Below are 18309 nucleotides of genomic sequence, written 5' to 3' on the forward strand. Positions count from 1 at the left end.
TCGACCGCGCGATCGCGACGAAAATTGGCACACACATTGCCTATTACGTAATCTACTGTACCACGAAGTTAAAGTTTTACAAAATTATCATTTATGTTAAATTATGCTAATCTATGCATAATGATGCATGAAATCAGACAATTTTGTATAAATCACTAAATAAAGCTCAAAATGGGCACATTTCTTGTGTAAATATTCTTTTTAGTGTCTTGAGCAAATATATTAAAAAGAAAAATATTGCGGCAACAGAAAAAATTTCTGAAGTATTTTATTGTTTTTTAAATTTCTAATGTATTTCTTTGTTTTTTCGACTTTACGTTTTCCATTGTTTTTTCAATGAAACTTGTCCGCGACATTGTTCTGAACAAGAAAATATGCTATTAATTGATTTTAATCAATAAAACCCCAAAATAATCATGCTTTTATGAAATTTGCCCATAAACACAGTTTGCATTGAAATTGTACACAAATTCACGTTTTTGAGCAATTTTTGGTCTGACATGCATGTACATGTGTATGCGCAACTTCGGAACCGCGCGCCCGGGCATCGCAAATCTGGTGTCAAAAGATGCGGGAGACCCAAAAGAAAAAATTCATGAAACGTCGCGGCGATAGCTTTTTGCGTTAGCGGTACATTGCGCGGAACGTTGATGGGGGGGCCTCGGACCCCACCCCCCGGCCTAGTTAGGGTTAAAGGAGGAAAGAGAGAGAAAAAAAGAAGGCTGCCTGAACTATTCTTGTACGGTCCACAGTGTTCACTCCCCACTCCTCCCCCCCCCCCCCCCAAAGATTTGACAGGGAACAGGAGAGTAGCACAAAGAACTGAAAAGAACATGACAAAGCATGATATAAAAAAATATGTTTTGCACAATTGATGCAAATGACACCGAAGAATTTTTCCAACTAATGTGACCTTCACCATGTCTTATGATCACTTACATACAATGTATCAAGAACAGTTTACCCACGGTACACAATAAAATCATAACGGCACAAGGTCTACTTAAAGGAAAAGAACAAAAACAAGTAAAAGAAGAAAGGATCACAATGGCAGAGGTCCTCTGTGGCAGTTGATACATGACATGAATGAGTTGTAACAAGGCACGGGGAATGATGAGCCTCGGTCAGAAAAAAAAGAAAAAAGAGTTGTCCACATCGGGCACAGGGGTCTTGTGACACGTCATTGCATAATCACATCCAATGACTCCTCTTCCTATCACCTCTGGACGGGGCCCTTCTTCTTCCGCTTGACAATCTCAACCAGCTCCTTGTAGCGTGCTATACACTCCTCCTAGAGAGAAAGAGACAGGGGGAAAATGAAAAATTAAAAATGTTCATACACATTTTTACCCATCAAGAACTCGGAGGGATTTCGCACCAAAATGTATCAATTTTATTGACTGCATGCTCGATCACTGGAGATAGACGCTGTAAATATGTTGTCGTTGTCGTGCGTACTTGTAGCAAAGAGTATGTGCACCTAGCAAGTATTCATACACTACACTGTATATAATATCAAAAGCAAAAGATGGCTTGCCGTACCCGTGTTGACCAGTTTTATGCACTTGGCAAGAAAAGGCTAGCCATGCATCAGCACCACGCATCAGTAAAAACTGATGCATGGTTTCATCTATGGCAAGCCAAAAAGAGAGACTTGCATATTGTCAGAAATATGATTAAAACAATGAATTTCAGGAAAAATTTGTCACTGTTCTATAAAACAAATGATGTATGTGTCTTTCGGTGCGTCAGAATTGTGTGCAAGTGGTAACTATGGAATTTTGCCTAAACCTACTCAGCTTCGCCTTGTGGGTTAAGCATTCCATAGTTACCTTCCTATTGACACACTCATACCAGTCCATTTGAACATTGAATAGTCACACTATGTGTAACTATCATCCATGTGTTCGCGCACACACATGATAGTGTGTGCAACACATACCACATCTCCAAAGAGCCACTTCTGAGCCATCGTTAAGTATGAATCTTTAAACAGTGTAAAGCACCACTTGAAATGAGTGAATATCACTTCATGCAACTCCACTTTCGTTTGATAGCAGACATTTCCTGTTTAAATGACAATACAAGCCAATCATAAAGCAACACACAACATCCACTCCGTGACAAGTGCCTGTAAAACAAAAACGCAACAAACAAATGATCCAAACTGAACGACCAAATATATCGCAGACTTCACACCCGCTATTTATACTTTTGGATTCGTGCGATTAACACAAACTCGTGCAAATGATACAATCTTGTCTATTTTGTTTTGCTTGCTTTTTTTTCCCACACTGCTGTTTAAGTTGAAACACGGTCTGACTGTTCACATTAAGATGAACCCTCTGCCCGAATTTCTATTAAAAGAAAAAAAAAATGCATTCCTCATTACATGCAATCTTGCGGCACACACACAAAAAAAAAAACAATACCAGGTACATAGTCACCAGATGAGATTTTTCAGGTTTAGTCAGATTTCCACAGACAAGATTTTGGGTTAAAGTTTAGCTCATCAAAATTGGATATTCCGAGCCACTTGCTTATAATTGATTAAAAACCTAATCTCTACTAATTGCCACCTGTGAAAAAAGAGTCTTTGATGTTCGTGGTCTACTATAGTGCACCGACTCATGCAATATTGTGCATGCTGAGGGATTTAAACCTCCATATCAAACTGGTATGACTGGATCATCAACCTATCCTGAACCTCGGCATGCTCATTTACATACGTGTACTTCTACACTTGCTCCACTTGGTCCTACATGTATATAGGTATTGAAAGGTTTGGATATGGTTGGTCCTCAGTTATTTCTTCTCCCTGTCCTAATTACTTAAGTGATATCCTTGGATGATAGGTGAGGGTTGGAACCTCAACAGCATACTCCCCTCAAACCATAACTTTATACACATACACATTTCACAGTATGAATTAGACAGAGAGTGCAAATTCAAAGCCTCAATGCAGATGCTACCAGCAAAAAGGGATATCCCCCGAAGTTGGTCATACCTGCAACAAAGATTTTAACACCATAGTATAGAATATGCAGACAGCAAAATTGGATATAGGCAGATCTCCCAACCTTATCTAACTGAAAAATAGGGATGATTTAGCTAAGAAATAGGAAAGAAAGAGCAGTTCCCATAGAAGTGTGAAGTCAAATTATCAAGAAAAATAGGAAACTCCTATGAAACAAAAGCTGGGGACGGTCAAAATGCAGATTCTTTCCTCTATATTCAGAATGAGTGAGAAGGTCTATATAGGGGGTCACTGTCTAGTGGTCTAAAACAATGTTTCTCTCCAGAAGCAACTACAGACTGCTTTGACAACAGTTCATTCCCAAATCACACATAACCCAGCCCCCCCCCCCCCCCAACACACACACTATGCAGACACCCACAAACAAATGAGTTGATATAGTGTTGATGAGTTGATTCTGCTTCCTACAAAACATTTGTACCTCACAAGAGCAACATATTCCTGTTTCAGTTCCTGTGTATTGTTGGTTTGTTTGGTTTTGTACAGGAAAACCACCTTTCCTACTCATTTGAAGGTGATGTTTTGATGTTGATGGTGGTGTAATGGAAGAATTTATCTCATAAAACGATTTCCCTGTGAAAGTTTTTGAGACAGTCCTGAATCACAAACTTAATCACCCGCGATCGGTAGATTATCTTACAAATCCCGACTCGCGAAAATATCATCATGCTCATAAAATATGTGGCATCAACAGTTTGGAGTGATGCAACAGTAGGATGAGGATCTGAGAAAATTGTTGATAGATTTCCTGACGGTACCTTTGTTTTGCCAGGTACCGTGTCTGCAATTTTGTCCCATCGGCCCTCGCTGCCTCGGGGGAAGACCTGCATGGCTTTCTCCAGAATTTTCTGCTGTCGCTGCGTCCACGCACAACTTTCCACACCAGAATGGACCAGAGTGTCTGAAATCATAGGTATCACAAACCACAAATTAGAAACACGTATGTACAACTTCAAGTTGATAAACTCAACTGGAGATGCATGAGCTAAGTTCTCATAGTGGATGGAGTAGTTAGCAGCAGCAAGAATTGGCAGATCTTGCAATGTACTGTCAAAGAAGTAATTGGCATATATGAATAATCCAAATGTCCCATTTTCATGCTTTTATGCTGTTGCTGTTTTCTCCCATCTATTCATATTGGTTTGCCAAGTTTGCATCTTGCTAAGTTGCATGACTTGAAAACTTATTTTCTCGTATTTGATGAAGAAAATATCATACTGGTACTAAATATTATAACAACATACTGGTAGGCAGCTCTGGTGGTCCAGGGACGCGACACATACCAACATCCTGATCGTCTGCACGGCCCTCGTCTCTCGCTGCTATCGTGTCATTGTGGTTCTCACCACCAGACTGCTGGGCAATCATCAAGGTCCTGTCTACATTCCTCACTGGCCTTGCGGGCCTTCTCCGTTTCTCGCCACCCGAGGGCGCGGCAGAGCCATCCAACTGAAGGTCGTCCCACTCGCTGGCCGAGAGCATGGTGATGTCATCCGACAGGGTCATTCCACTTTTCTTGCTGGTGACTGCATGGCTAACACCTCCTGTTATACCTACAAGATGACAGCCAAAATACTATACAGGTGGGTCTAAGGGGACAAGAGACAGTGTCCCTCATACTGAAGATAAAATGCATGCTCAAAGCATGAAGCAGTCACACACTTGCAAACTCTTTTGTTACACACATCATCTAGAGTAGAGATGAGAGCAAACATGAGCTAGGTGTGCAGTAAGCCAACCTTTTGTAAGCACAGAACCAAAAGGAGCACCAAAATTGATGTTCATTAATGAAACAAAAATCAACTTTATAAAATCATCAAATGATAGGATTTAAGAAGTTAGAATGGAATGATATACTATGACCTACACTTACATCTGAAAGATATTTATTAACAGGCTAAATCATTGGACTTGTCAGGCTGAATAAAACAATTTCAAAATCTTCACAGTATCTGTATATCTATCAAATGTCTCCGCACTTTAAAAGTACTACCCCTCCATGACCTCGTGGAAAATGAGACTTTTGAGACTTTGTTTATCACTGAGGGCACTTAATCAGCTACACTGTTCAATATTTGAATAGCATAAAAGAAGCAGTCAGATATTTGTTTCCTTTCTTGTTATACGAGATGCTGCCTGAAGCATATGATGCATCACACGTTACCCCGGGGTATCGCATGTTGGCTTTAATCTGGTACACCAACACAGTTAAAGCCATGAATATGCAAGACTTGTTGACAGTGAAACATGATGATGCACAGGCTACAACTTTATGATACCCTGCACACGATATTAACAGCATGGGAAAAAAGTCAACAGATGAATTTTTAAGTTGCATGACGATTTCATCAAAACACTGGTTACTTCCAATGCGTCAAGCACTGAACTTGCAACAACCAGGACGGTGCTTGTTTACCTTGATATGCAGCATCAACATTTGTGGCAAACTTTTGGGTCTTCAGCTGTTTGGCTTTCTTGGTAACCTGCCACACAGAAAAAAAGAAAAAAGAATGGATTATAACAGTGGAGAAATGACAATAGTCAAGAGGTGAATTTGGTGTTTGATTTTGGTCTGTTTGTTTGTTTGTTCATTTGTCTAATATTTATTTGTCCTTGTGAACAAATCTCTATCAATAGGAATGGAAATCAGTTTGCCTATTTAGTGCAGTCTCTCTCTCTCTCTCTCTTCCTAACAAATGCAAATATGTGATCTCCTGGCTCAAAACCCACAAAAAGTAGGCCAAAATGAATTGTCACTTTTCAATCACTCAAATCAAATTACTCTCCCAGGTAAGACAAACTTAACTAGAAATGTCGCTATGGCGACTGGTATGCCTCCGCCATAATGCATGATTCTCCTAATAGGTCTAGATAGTACATGTGGACAATGTGTGATTACATTTTCTCAAAATTGGCAAAATAATAAAATGACAAGTATGTCACAAATGTGTTGAATGTTCACCTTCCTTGACCTAGGTTTAACTGCATGAATAGGAGAGCATGTATTTGGGATTTAAGGACTTTAACTTGACTTTGACCCATTCATACGTTAAATGCATTGAGTAATTTTCAACAAAGTACAACTTCTGTATTGAATAGTAAATTGTTGCCATTTCCATCTGGCCTTTGACCCTAAAATTCATAAGATAATCACTGTCAGGCAGAACATGCATAAATATGTAGTACGTTTCAAGATAACTTGAGCCACTTCCGAGATAGGGAGGAAAAATTTAGTTCAGCACTTTCACTAGATCTTTGACCTTTTGACCTTTCAGGCAAAAACAAAAGAAAAAAAAACTTTTCAGAGAATCTCTATTAGGTTATACATGCATACACCAAGTGTAAAAAAAATCCTGCTGGCATTGCGTAAACATGAGGGAAATAGTAAAATTTTGAAGTGTTGCCCTTGACCTTTGACCCCATGAACCCTAAATCTCTAGATAATCACTACCAGTGAGTACATGTATATATACTATGTTCCATGAAGATACCTTGAACAATTTCCAAGGTACAGAGAAAAAAGGTGAAGTTTTAATATTTTTACTTGACTTTCTGACCTTTGACCTTTGACCTCATGACCCAAACTTTCACCAGAGAATCTTAAATCGGGTAATACATGTATACACTAAGTTTCAAGAAAACATCTTCAGGCATTGCATAGTGTATGGTGGAAATAGTGAAATTTTATGTATTTGACCTTGACCTTTTGATCTTTGACCTTTGACTTCATGACCCAAACTTTCACCAGAGAATCTTAATTGGGTAATACATGTATACACTAAGTTTCAAGAAAATATCTTCAGGCATTGCATAGATATGGTGGAAATAGTGAAATTTTATGTATTTGACCGTGACCTTTTGACCTTTGCCCTTGAGCATGTGCACCTAAAAGTTGATAGGCACAAATTCACCCCATAATACACATACATGCCAAGTTTCATTGGGATACCTCAAAAGGTTTTGATAGTTACCCTGTCCACAAAAATCATTACAGACGGACGGAAGGACGGACGGACGGACGGACGGACAACCCGAAAACATAATGCCTCCGGCACCACTTCGTGGCGGAGGCATAAAAACTGTTCAAGAGAGCAAAAACAACAACAACAACAACAACAACAACAACAACCAAACAAACAAACAAACAAACAAACAAACAAAAACATTGCAACCAAAGCACTATCAAATGGGACGGACTTTCCTTTGACACGCCATGGTGGCTTTATTTTTGGGGTAAGACAGCTAGGACTTGGACAAGACATCACTTAACTGATCATCTGACCATTAATCAAAAAAAGTCATTTTCACCAAAATATGAGATACATCTTGTCACCCCAGTGAAGATATGTTGATAGAAATGATTGAGTGCAAACATCTATGTAAAACAAAGCAACAAATAACACATATCATGGCATATCAACATCTGTCCTGCATGTGATACACTGTTCAAAGTCCTTCCTAACATGCACAACAACACTGCATGATCTCCACTGGTTGAAATCACTATCAAAGCTCTGGTTTAACCCTTTATGTGCCAAGACATTTATTTTGCCAAGCTTTTTTTTTTTTTAATCTGCATTTGATAAGCCTTCAAAACTTGACCTTGTTGTAAAGCCAGCAAGCCCACTCAGGTGTAGTATTCTAGTAATGTGTCTTTGTCTGATGGGAAAGCTATGATGACAAAATACGGATTAAGGGAATTAGGTAATCTCAATTCATTGACTGTTAGTTTGCAGACATCTGTACCAATCGGCAAAGAAAGCACTTCAGTGGGTGTTCCAATAAAACAAACCAAGTACAGTAAGGATTAAGCTCCAAATCTGCTCACATGTAGACACAACCATGTATTGACATGTTGAGCCAGAGCTTGGAGGATGTGTGATACACGCAAGCAAAGTGAAGGGCTCACTAAAGTCTGGAGCATCTGCATACCACTCCAACGTACCATGTCCACAGGTTTGTTGAGCTCCGTGGCAATCTTCGTCCACCTGTCTGTAGTTCCTCCAGGATACTTGGACATGCACTTCACAAGGCTGGACACTTCATATGCTGACCAGTCCAGGTTCTACCAATAATAAGTGAAAAAACCAGACTCTTAGGCTTGTATGTGACTCCAAGTGACTGTGCAATCACCCTCACATTACATCCTATTATCTAGAGCAGTGCAACTTGATTGCCATCTCAATATTCTGTTGGTTTTCTTTTTTTTTTGGGGGGGGGGGGGGGAGAAGGGTTGAGAGTTATGTAGTTGTTACAGCAACAGCAGACATTATACCTTTTTGTATTAAACCATATTTCCTCAATGAGATAAGTAAGCGTCTATTCAATATGAATTGCAAAAAGTAGAATTCATGACAGAACTCCTTTTCCATCTTTTCTCCATTTTTTCTCTCTAAGCAATACATTCTACGCTACGTGCACGTCAGTGAAACATATCTACATTCATCTCATTACTTTCATGCAGAAGGCCAAGAATGACATTTTGTATTTTTAAAAGTGAAACATACACTGTAACATTGTTTTTTTTTTTACCCCCCAAAATCCTACGGTACCCATTTTATCATCAAATCAGCGTGATAACCGTTCCAGTAAAACTTTTTTCTTACACTGCTTTACACGAGTTTTGCTGCATTCATACAACAAAAAACTTTCAACATATACATTACATTGTTCTCCAACCGACAAACCTGGGTCACATCAGTGCTGTTCTGCTGGTTGGATGTAACATCACCATTGGACAACGAGACTCCATCACCCGTGGCCATTGTCACTGCTGCACCGATGGAGCGGTCATAGTCATACAGGGCTGGATCCAGGCGCTGCTTCTCCCTCGGCCCTCCTCTGTCCCTTTCCCTCTCTTCTTCTTCCTCCTCGTCCTCTTCCTCCTTCAACTCTTCTCCTATCCCTTTCCTCCTTGCCTTCCAGTTCTCCACCAGACCATGGGATGCGCCCGGGAGGCCGCGCACCATCGAGACAACGGCGCACCCCAGCCTCCATGGGAGGAGGTCTGCGAGGATGGGCTTGGGGACAAAGGTCGGGTCATCTTCGGGTGACGGGGTGGCCGCCGGCTCACTGGTCACCTGGCTGCTGGCCTGCCTGTTGACTTTTTTGCTCTTTTTTATTCTCTTTGGCTTGATGAGTGCTTCCTAATGGACAGATCAGATAAACATGCATCTATCTAATGTACCTGATGTCTCCTACATGCTTCTTTTCCTAAGGAATATACAGGTACATTGTATTTCTCACCTACACCATAGAATGTGGAATATTAAAATCTCACTGTGATGGATACACACAGCTGCCAAATTGTTGTAGCAAATACAGACGACAAACACAAGATAGAACTGTGTGTAGATATATCTATCCTTTAAATTCTATTTCCACATAACAAATACGCAAAGAAGGCTCTCAGGCAAAAGATACATGTATCCCTTTTGCTGTAAATGGTTATCACCATATATATGTAAACAAATGCAGTGCACAAAGCAAAATTGTCAACATCTCACAATCATCATTCTGGAGTGAATACAGTCAATTTGCGTATTCAAGTCGACCTCGCATAAGTCGAATAATCGCCTAAGTCGAAGGTCTTTTCACATCCTCTTTATATTCTATTGATTACAATCCCTCAAGTCAAGTTTTCTCTAAGTCGAAGCTATTTCTTCAGTCCAAATAGATTTCACTTATAAAGCAAGGTTGACTGTACTCTGAGGTTCCTTGGTTGGGAAATCCCTCATTGACCATCAAGAAAAAGTGATCTGGAAGTACCGGTACCAGTTACTTCATTTCTCTTTCATGCACTATGATAACGAAAGAAACCGAAACTGGAGCAATTCTACTGCAGCAGGGTCGTCTGGGATGCATCCGCTTCTCACGCCATCACTACGGCATGTTTGTCAGCCACAAGCACACAGCCCTTCAATAACATCTCAAGGAAGTTTGTTACCCTTGAATGCTGATGTTTCTGAACAACTTTGATATTAAAGTATTGACCAACACCCCTAACAGACATCACTCAGAATCTAACCAGCACATCTACACCTCATGTACTACACTCGGACCATGTACAAAAGAATTTACGTAAATATTCTTAACATCCGGGCAACCACTTAAGACTTTTCTTAAAATCATAAAACGAGATCTGGGACATATATGGAGAACATGAAAATATAACTGCATCCAGCACCCCTGCGGGTATTGGTTACCCTGTGCCAACACTTGACACTGGTATAGCATTACATGTAAGACCTCCAGTGCCTATAGATGATACAAAATGATGTGTTAAAGCAGAAAAAAAAAAGATGAACAGTATACAATTCACCAGATTAGTCTTCAGATCACACATTATATACACATACTAAATACGTTGTACACATATTTATGTACCTGATAAACATACTGTATTCAAACACTATACAGGTTGTACAAAGGTAAATTGTATGCACAGCATACAGACATACTTTTAAATGCAACTTGTACACTTGTACATACTGGTATATTGCAATCATACATAAATACGTGTACATGTACACAAAGATTCATAAATAGGCCTACATATATGACTGTACACATTTATATTCAAATACTGTACACAACCACATATACACACAACACAACTACTTACATACATACAAATACAAACATCCATGGAAGCTCTACATGTATGGAAAGCTAGTAATTGGAGCCACAAGGACATGGGGCAAAAGGTTTTTCCATCTAATATTCCACTTACCAGCTCCAGCTTCCTTTCGAAGTACATGGACCAGAGGACCAGGTAGTGACCGACGGTCAGGATACCAGACAGCAGCATGGTGAGTTCGAGGAGGCCCATCTTGCGCACCCGCCGGTAGTAGAACACCGGCTGCCGCCAGTCAGGAAGGCCATGCTCCAGAATCTCATCGTATCTGTCACCGTAATCATCATGATAACAAAATCAATTCTAATCATTATTTACAAATTTGGGAATACCTTCATATTTAATATTTCACTGTGATGCTTGGCATAAACATTGAGCACACTCTCTTCATGATTAATAAAATTATCAACACAATTACTGTTTTCAAAATTTTGCGGGGTTTTCATTCATATTTTCATGTACTTCATGAGCCGAAAAATAAGGGGGGGGGGGGGGGAAGAACAGCGGTTAAGGAAAAAAATGGGTCTACAAAAACTGCAAAAGACAGTACTTTCATTCAGTTTCCTCTCCGAAAATTCAGACTATGATTTTACTTTTTAGAAGACCAACTCCTCACAATATACTGCAAACTAGAAATTGACATTGCTGATCAAAAACAAACACATAGGTACATGAATTTCTCAAGGCTTAGCAGGAAATTGACTCAATCAACTTTTTGTGGATGTGTCTTGTCTCCTCACCTTAACTACATTCAGAGCTAGGCAAATGCTTTACACATTTTTTATTTCTTTCTGAAAATTCTCTCTATAGTATAACCTGCGTATTTTAATTACTGACATACTATAATGTACATGTCACAGGATATTCATAAATGTGCACACTACAGTGTATTCACACCACTTCTGTGAGATATGTGACTTTGCATCACAAAAATCATTTGGGTATCATTTAATTTCTTGCTAGGTCTGGCAATTTGTGTTTGGGTTAACAGTGCTCGTTTCTATTTCTCTTTTCTTACCCAGGGTAAACCACTTCTAACTAATATTTCTTCCATCTACGTAACATTTTTTTTTTCTCAAAAATCAAAATCATTGTTTAAAGACGTTCGAACACCATTTTTCTGCCATCTTTCATTTTTCTTTAGTTTCCACTTATGAAGCACATGAAAGCCTGCATGAAACCTCGTGAGAACTTTTCAACACAGACTACAGCAGTGATACCTTACCATGAATAGAAGGTACATAATGGCCTAATGCTAGTTTCACAATCATCTTCAAATAGTCCTTTGATAGCAGTTTCTATTGCATCTTATCTAATACCCAATTGAATTATGCATGCAAACAAAAGACTAGTCTATCATACTTTGATAGTCATGCCCTTCAATGCCTCTTTGCAGAAACTCGATATTCCAGTATAGAATTGCTATCACTCAGTTGGTGTGGAATAGGAACATCTCATTTGAATTTATATTCTACAGTAAAATCTCATTTGAAATTATATTTTAAAGTAAAGGTGAGAATTTCTTTGAGAATCTAACCTGAACTATCAAAACAAAAACAAAAAAGTCCTATTTTGCACCTTTATTGTGCTCCTGTTTTGTGCTAAAATGCACACCTTATGTCAGACTGTTAAAAAGAAAAAAAAAAAGCAACAACACCATATTGTATCAATGCAGTATGGTAGGGCCACAATATTCAACCCAATATTTCAGGAAACTGAGGCAATGCAAACCTTTATGGAACCAATTGTAGCCTGCATGTAATGAACCATGAAATTCATGGCAATTCAAATGGCATATCCCATTCTGCCATTATTGATTTGCCCGTGTTCAACAAAGCATTTTAACATCCATGGGAAATTGCACTTTCACTGCCATATTTTCTATAAGAGCATGTCTTTGCTATGCTCTAAAATATACTCTACCTGAAACCTTTCTCTTGTAGATCTCTGAACTTGACAACTGCAACCCTTTCTGTGCCTGGGACTTTGTACAGTGTGCTGTGCAAGATTATGGGATTTTCTGTGCCAATCGGCACTCAAAGCGCACCAAGGGTTTTTAAAAGTCATTTCCTTACAGCTTTTTCTAGTCCATGATATGATATCATATTAAAGAACTGGCAAGTCCCATTTCTTCTCAAATTTTTGAGTTTGTTTATTTGTTGTTGTAATTGTTAGAATCTGTTTCTGCTTCTGACAAAAAATCATCAAGTTAATGTACAACAGAAGATTACACACATATGCACACATAAGTGAACAACCTGGTGGACAGTTTGAGAACAACTTGTTCTTACGTTTTGCTTTTTGTTTTTGACTTTTTTGTATGAGATCTGTTAATCTTGCAAGGGAGGCCTGATGAACTTTAAACACAAAGTCCTATTCTGATAATCACTGTATTCATACAGTAATATTTGCTCAGCTGCTCCACAATCTCTACCAGTATACACAATGTACATTTGTCTCTCCTTTCCCTGTGATACAATTACTTACTTTTTCCTTCTTTCTTCATCTCTAAGAACCTCTGAAACAGCTACAAGCTGAAAAAGAACATTTAGAAAAATGAAATCATGTCTTAATGAGTCAAAGGTAAAAAACAAAAACAAACAAACAAACAAACAAAAAAGTAATCAAAATTTGATGTCGTGTGTCCTTTAAAATCAAATTTAATTCTGGCATGTGGTGGGAGACCTACAATGTATCACAAGAAATTAAAATGTTTTAATATAAAAATACACAACCATTTAGAGTTGAGGTGCCCATTACATACAAAAGCACACATGTGGCTCATCCCCATACTACACTAAGAAAGTTGCAGACATGCAAGCTGACACTAAAAAGTACTACAATTTATAAGGTAAATGCAGAGAAAGATAATGCAATATTTTCATGTTTGTTCAAGAATCAAAACTTTGAGATCTCTACTTCTCTACTAGTACCATACTGGTATCAGATTGTTTAAATTTGGCCATGGGATCAGTCAAAGGATATCATGTATGGAAATAGTGATATACAGAATAGACTAGAAATCTATGGACAAAAAGAAAATTATATTAGTTTACCATTCTAAATTTTTCTTCAGCATCCTCTTCTTTGTTCTTGTCAGGATGATGCTGTAACGTGAGGCGACGGTATGCTCGGCGGATTTCTGCTGGACTAGCATTCTAGGATAGAATCAGAAAGAAGGGAAAGGGATTCAATCAAAACGAGACTGGTTTTCCTTTACTGTAAATCTTCTGCTAATTAGTATGCTTTGTCTCACTGACTGGTACCCTGTTAAAACGATAATTCAATGACATTGTGTGGATTTTATTGAACAGATCTTTGTGTGTCGCTGCTGCATTGTTTCATACACAGTCTGAATGGGTTTGTCCAACATTCAGGTTAAGTTTGCTATTTTTTATTGTTGTTCTTGTAAATTACAATGTACCTTCTGCTTTATCGGGGGGGGGGGGGGGGGGAATTCAACTGTATGACGATCAAGTAGCATGTTCATCTACTGTACTGCACAATGTATGAAAACCAACTGGAAGGACTGAATTGACCAATCATTTGTGACCGTGCATCACAAAACAAACAAAAAGTCGCACACACTGATTTTTTGTGAGGACTGAAAAATAGGTGAAATGGGTCAACCAAGCCGATCTTAACTTTTTCATATTTTCTGGAAGAGCAAGTCTTCTTCTACATTATGCTAAAATTTGGGATCATAAAACGGGCTGGAAAGTGTGTTTTCTAGCAGTTTATCTCAAATATTTTTTGGCAGAATAGTGTGATTAAGTTTGTCTTTAGAGTCCTCTTTTTATTTCTTAAAAACCTTGTACACACTTGCCACTTTTAACTCCTTATCTTTTGAAAGGATGATGCTACTGCTTTAAAAGTTGCCATTAATTAAGGACAGAGTGTGTTGATAAGCCATGCTTAATTTCAGTTTGATCTGATAATCCCGTCATTGTTGTTACTCCAGCGGCTTACATCCTGTTTTTTGTCCCATTCATCACACAGCTAGCATGGCTTGGTAAAGATTAAGCGCTTGAATAGACACTGTACTTCAGAGCCTCTTTTCTCAGTTCACTCTTTTCCTGAGTGTGTGCTTTCTTTCCAATATTTTTTTTTTTTTTCATTTAGATAGGTTAGAAGAGTCCATTTGCTTTGAGTTATACATCATTCTAAAGCTTAAAGGGATAGTACAGTATTGGTGGAGCTGAGGATTTGGCTTTTAACCTTTTGCGAGATACCAAGAAATCACTTATGAAATAGTACAAAGCATGCCATTCTAAGAGCAATTCAAAGTTAATCTGATGAAAATTGGTTTTGGAATGGCTGAGACATCCAAAAACAAAGTGAAACAAAGCGATCGTGAAAAGGTGTGGGTCCCACACTTTATCAGAATCGCTCTTTTTGGATATCTCAGCCACTTCATAACCAATTTTCATCAAATAAACGTTGAATTCCTCTTGGAATTACATGCTCTTTCATATTTCATAGGAGGTTTCTCATTATCCCACCCAAAAATGCTAAAAACCTGAATTTAGGTCTCAACCAAAACTGTACGAGCCCTTTAACATCTGCTCTTTCAGAATCTGCTCTTAACTAAAATTTCATGTCTGGCGACTTTTTGTTTGTTTTGTGGTGCAGGGTCACATTTGCAGTATCCACAAATTTAGTAATCACACGGGTTTGGAAGTGAATTTAAAATATAATTTATGGAGCCTGAGCTTTCAATCCTAGTAGAATCTTCATCAATGGCAGAATGAAAAATATTATGGGTAACAGACACATACATTTGTATGGCTGACAGAAAACAAAACATGCACTGTCTGAGATGAGAGGGGCTTTCTCCACATCCTCTCTGTTTTGTCTATCTTGTTTCAGTTTATTTTGTTCCAGTCCAAATTTTGTTTGCATTGTTAAATACTTCACTTGCATTCCTTTTTGTTCAGCCAATCTTGTGCACATCATCAACCTACAATGTACCATCATTATGTGCAAGCATACAATGCAAAATATTGAGTGGACTTGAGACATGAATAGAGCATCTTTACTTTGCAAATGGGTTGCCTTCTTCATAATGTTACTGGGATCAGACAAGGCTTTAGACCAGTTTTTTCTTTTGGCGGCCCGACAAAGATATTTGGAGGCCTAACTGTAACTGGGCCACCAACACATACCGCCACCGGTACTAACGGTAGTCATCTTTACTTTTAAAAAATGGTGGCCCAGCACAGAGCTGTTTTTGGTGGCCCCGAGTAAAATTTGGGATGAAAATATCACAGATTTTCTTTTTTTTTTCTTTGAATTTCAGGCCCTTTAATTGTAGTTTTCTCTGATGGACCATTGGCGTTATGTATACATGTATCACACCTGCGATTAAACTCTTCATTAAAATATTCACACACACTATCACACAAGGTGACACAGACATGTGCACATGCTTGTAATTTTTTCTATCACACTATAGTTGCTGTTTGTCCTTCGGCTTCTCACTACCTGTCTCACTCCTTCCAAGGGGTGGCCTAATTCACCCCATTTTGCAGATTCACTTTTTTTCAAAAATTCAATAAGCTTATTCTAAAATCAATAATATCACAAATATGAGCCTTTTGTAGAAATATGAACTTGATGAAGTAACATTAACAACCCGGGTCCGAGACATGAGTGTCCCATCTGAATATAAAAGTGCCATATCATCACTACGACACTAACGTTAGTGTTCTAACGCTAACAAGTTAGAGGTCAGTAATCGTCAGGACTGAAGGATGCAGAATAAACAGAAGAAGAAGAAGTCTAAGTTAGGTAACGTATAAATTACCTGTAAATAGATACCTCTAACAAGAGTCTAATACATGGAATATTTATCCCACTTCACTCCACTCTCCCCTATTAAACAGTTAACGTTACATACGGTATAGCGTTAGACCTAACTGCGACCAGCCCCAACACGCAGCTCCCACAGTGTGTAAACCGTATACCAAGTGAATACGGAGCGTCCCGGGGTTACGTTAGACCTAAAGTTTACATGTATTTTGTAGCAAGTAAAATTCCTAACAGACTACCAACAAAGTTTGCCTCTTTGAAAGTTGAAGATACCAAACAATGAATCATGAAACTGGCTTTACTTCTAGCTATCTGTAAAATCATAACGAAAGCTAAGTTGAGGTGCAGTTAAATATTGTGCTGATTGTTACGTGTGACACATGGACGAACGGACACGACAGCTCAGCACAGCAGGTAGTATGATCCATCGGGCCGTAAGCGGTACTTTCACGTTGCCTCGGCCGACAGGTAGGGCAAGAGCTGCCAGTCGTGATCCGCTTACATTTTCTGCAAGCAGCAGGACATGATATTTAGGACGCTCGTAGAACTCACCTGGTCTAAACCGAGAACATCGTAGAAATTCTGTTGAACTTCTTCCACTAAATCAAACAATTCTAAATCAGCTGAATCCCATGCCTGTGCCGGTCGCAGCAAGAACGCAATGATGAATATGGTCCAGACGAATTGACATTTCCGACAGAGATCTAGATTCCACATTGTAGAATTGACAAATCGTCTGCTGCTCGCCATGTTGGCAATCGGAAATATCGACAAATTTTGGTGAAGCGACCTCTAGAGGCCGAAAATACAAACTTCTAATTTTTTGTTTTACTAGGCCGGGTATTCTGTTTTGTCTTGTCTTGTTTTGTTTTGTTTTATTTGTTTTTTAACTGGCAGGTACACGAAGGTAGGTGTATGCCGAATATTTTGCGACGTTTTTATTTTCGCGGATTTCGCGAGTTGGTGCTATTCTGACTCTCCTTATTCTGACATGAAGGCAACATGCACGCATACACCATAGAAATCCAGTTCTATGGCATACAAACTGTACACTCGGTTCAATACCAGTAAATTGTTCTCATGTAACATATACATTAGGGGAACCATACATTATTGTATTGTTCCAATATGCAAATCTGAAGCATCAGCGCGGAAATTCTATTTCCCAGTGAACCAGAGCATGGTAATCATGACACATAGTTTTCATTATTATTATAATGTTTTATAACACACACGTGAGTACCACAAGTGTCATGTACCGGTAAATAACTTTCGGTTTTAGTGAGTATGGGATAGGCTATATGAAGAGTTTGTTTGCAAAAACCGATAAGTCCATTTTTGAAGATTTTGACGTACGGTCTCTGTCATAAAGTACAAAACAATACCTTTAAAATGATATATTGGTCACTACATACACAGGTACATTTTTGAAGTTATGGTCGAAAGAAGGAAAATTTTCTCGTTATTCTCTTTATTTTCTTGACCTTTAATCGCAAATATCTTTGGCAAATATGGACTTATCGGTTTTTGCAAACAACCTCTTCATATATATATATATATATATATATATATATATATATATATGAAGAGTTCGCTTGCAAAAACCGATAAGTCCATATTTGCCAAATGGAGATATTTGCGATTAAAGTTCAAGAAAAATAAAGAGAATGATAAGAAAATTTTTGCTTCTTTTGACCATAACTTCAAAAATGTACCTTTATATGTAGTGACCAATATATCATTTAAAAGGTATTATTTTGTACTTTATGACAGACACCGTACTTCAAAATCTTCAAAAATGGACTTATCGGTTTTTGCAAACAAA

The 18309-nt window shown here is 38.5% G+C and overlaps 1 protein-coding gene across 1 annotated transcript; it reads right to left on the reverse strand.

Moving 5' to 3' along the window:
* Nucleotides 1–1191: 1191 nt before the first annotated feature.
* Nucleotides 1192–17234, reverse strand: LOC139709476 (dnaJ homolog subfamily C member 1-like). Its single transcript, XM_071621436.1, has 10 exons — nucleotides 17037–17234; nucleotides 13730–13831; nucleotides 13161–13207; nucleotides 10770–10941; nucleotides 8725–9183; nucleotides 7983–8102; nucleotides 5454–5520; nucleotides 4321–4590; nucleotides 3796–3938; nucleotides 1192–1291 (listed from the first exon to the last, which is right to left on the reverse strand). Exons 1-10 carry the CDS (start codon nucleotides 17232–17234, stop codon nucleotides 1217–1219), a joined length of 1653 nt encoding a protein of 550 aa, XP_071477537.1. The 3' UTR covers nucleotides 1192–1216.
* Nucleotides 17235–18309: the final 1075 nt, after the last annotated feature.

The sequence above is a fragment of the Diadema antillarum genome, unplaced genomic scaffold, assembly GCF_040938485.1.
Source record: "Diadema antillarum isolate AM-2024a unplaced genomic scaffold, OU_Dant_1.0 seq00001438_RagTag, whole genome shotgun sequence".
Classification (NCBI taxonomy): domain Eukaryota; kingdom Metazoa; phylum Echinodermata; class Echinoidea; order Diadematoida; family Diadematidae; genus Diadema; species Diadema antillarum.

Bases quoted from the DNA above. Each gene is read 5' to 3' on its own strand.
- LOC139709476 (XM_071621436.1), bottom strand. From the start codon at position 17,234: ATGGCGAGCAGCAGACGATTTGTCAATTCTACAATGTGGAATCTAGAT. The intron at 13,832-17,036 runs GTGAGTTCTACG...ATTCTATCCTAG, and splicing joins ATGTTCTCGGTTTAGACCAG to AATGCTAGTCCAGCAGAAAT. The intron at 3,939-4,320 runs GTATGTGTCGCG...CTATGATTTCAG, and splicing joins TGCAGACGATCAGGATGTTG to ACACTCTGGTCCATTCTGGT.